The 2,449-nt window shown below is 47.3% G+C and overlaps 1 protein-coding gene across 1 annotated transcript; it reads left to right on the top strand.

Moving 5' to 3' along the window:
• The first annotated feature begins 959 nt into the window (after positions 1-959).
• On the top strand, positions 960-1,454 carry LOC134221706 (uncharacterized). Its single transcript, XM_062700893.1, has one exon. The coding sequence runs from the start codon at positions 960-962 to the stop codon at positions 1,452-1,454; it is 495 nt and encodes a 164-aa protein (XP_062556877.1).
• Positions 1,455-2,449: the final 995 nt, after the last annotated feature.

Consider the following 2,449-nt stretch of genomic DNA (forward strand, 5'->3'; position numbering starts at 1 on the left):
GTTGATGGCAAGTCCGATCCGCTTAGCTTCCTATTCAGTCTGATGTAGGCTTCCTCCATCTTCTCAAAGTTACGTGCCATAATATCTATGTCGTCGGCGAAACCAAATAGCTGGACGGACTTATTGAAAATTGTACCACTCGTGTTAATCCGTTAACCTTGTTAACAACTAGTTAAATAAATCAAAGTTTAGTTTAGCTCCGTGACCATTTTCAAGTTCCGGCTGAAAGAAATCTTTCAGGTTATGGGCTCTTCAGTGAAGGATGGTGCTGGTATTCCACAGTTGACGGGAATAAACTTCGAAAACGCGCTCACACAGGACGCTCCTGCAGGGCAAGGCGCAGCGGTAAACAATTTTATGAAAATGGACCGGAAAGCCAAGTCATTGTTGGTTGGATTCGTTGTCGACGAGGGCCTTGTTGAAATCGTGCGGGACAAGACGACGGCAAAAGAAATGTGGTAAGCATTGGAGGACACGTTTGCAAAAAAAATCGTGGCGAGTCAGACTCTCTTGCGAAAGCAGCTGGCCAGATTAAGGATGAAGGAAGGCACGTCGATGAGAAGCCATTTTGTGGTGTTCGACTAGCTGGTGCGACAACTCAAGTCTGCGGGTGCAAAACTGGAGGAAAACGATTTAGTTTCCCAGTTGTTCCTAACGCTACCAGACAGTTACGATCCCCTTGTAACTGCTCTGGAGAATATCGACGAGGCTGTGCTCAACATGGACATTGTTAAGCAACGATTGTTAGGAGATGAATCAAAACGTGCAGATCGAGCGGACTACTTGATGGAAGAAAAATCAGCAGCTTTTGTTGGCGGTCGTGGCAAGAAGCAGAAAAAGTTCAACGGAAAATGTCACCGTTGTGGAAAAACGGGTCATATGAAGAAGGATTGTCGAGTCAAGAAAGTGGAAGCCGTTACCTTCATAGTCAATCGGAGAAAAAGCAAAGCGCTGTTTTTATGATCGATTCCGGATGTAGCGATCACGAAGTGCGCAAGCTGAAACAGCCATTTGTTGTCGACGTTGCCAATGACGGAGTTTCACTAATCGGTGAGTACAGAAGGCGTCGTGAGGGTACCACTAAAGAAGGTGTGCGGTTTGAAATGAAAAACGTGGTTTTCTTGCCTGATTTGAGAGGTAATCTGCTGTCGGTGAAAAAGTTGTCAAAAGCTGGCATCGATGTGCTCTTCACGCGACAAAGTGGTACGGAGAAGGCTGTAATGAAACACACGTGCGTTCTTGGGAAGCAATGCAGAGAACCATTCGACGGTACTCGAGCGCGAGCAACGCGGCCTTTAGAGAGGGTGCATTCCGATGTGTGCGGACCAATTGATCCCCCGGCATGGGACGGCTCCAGATATTTTGTGTCGTTCATCGACGACTTCACACACTTCGCCGTTATTTATCCAATCAAGAAAAAGTCAGACGTATTCGATCGCTTCCAAGGAGTATGAGGCGATGGCAACGACCCATTTTGAGGAAGAAAAATCAGCAAGCTGACTGTGGACCAGGGTCGCGAGTACTGTTCGAACGAGCAACTGAAGTACCTATAAACAAAAAGAAATCCAGATTCAGCCGACGGTTGCCTATTCTCCGCAACAAAACGGTGTTGCGGAACGCTTCAATCGAACATTGATTGAAAAGGTGCGAACGATACTGATTGACTCCAACATGCCAAAAAGCTTGTGGTCAGAGGCAGCATTGATGGGGACGTATCTGATGAATTGCAGTCCAACTACAGCTCTAGCAGCACGTGTTACTCCCGCCGAATGTTGGCTGAAGGCAAAACCAGATTTCGATAAGCTTCGCATCTTTGGTTGCAAAGCTTTTGCATGGGTACCTGCTCGAAAACGGAAGAAGTTGGACAGAAAAAGCCGAGAAGGTGTGATGATTGGGTACGCCCCGAATGGCTACCGCCTATGGGATCGGGATATCAGGAGGGTTTTATAGCACGTGACGTAAAATTTGATGAGAACAGCTTTCCGTTCCGCGAAATCGAGACAAACGTCGAGAGCAATGTTCCTTTGGTTATTCCCTTACGTTATCAGCAAGAGGGGGAGCCTGAAAGTTGCGATGCTGTGAACGTGCTGGAATCCGAATCCAGCGATGAAGAGTTCCATGGAATTGATGATGCAAGCGACAATGAGTTCGATTATGCACCACCCGGTGCACACACTCCTGGCGCGCTCCCTTCGCAATCAAAAAGTGGAGACTGTGAGGAGTCAGCCACGAGGCAAAGCGAACGGGAGCGCAATCTTCCAGGTAAGTTTATGGATTTCTTTACTGGATTCAGAGCAACGTCTGCTGGTAATATTTCCTCTTTAACAGAACCACCGTGCACGTATAGCAAGATTGCTGGTCGAGACGATCGTGATTCCTGGTTGGAAGCGGTCGAGGATGAATTGGTATCCTTGAAAACCAACAATGTGTGGTAGTTGGTAAAGCGTCC

This window comes from Armigeres subalbatus, chromosome 3, assembly GCF_024139115.2.
Source record: "Armigeres subalbatus isolate Guangzhou_Male chromosome 3, GZ_Asu_2, whole genome shotgun sequence".
In the NCBI taxonomy this organism is placed as follows: Eukaryota; Metazoa; Arthropoda; class Insecta; order Diptera; family Culicidae; genus Armigeres; species Armigeres subalbatus.

Coding starts and splice junctions, on each gene's coding strand:
- LOC134221706 (XM_062700893.1), top strand. CDS start 960: ATGATCGATTCCGGATGTAGCGATCACGAAGTGCGCAAGCTGAAACAG.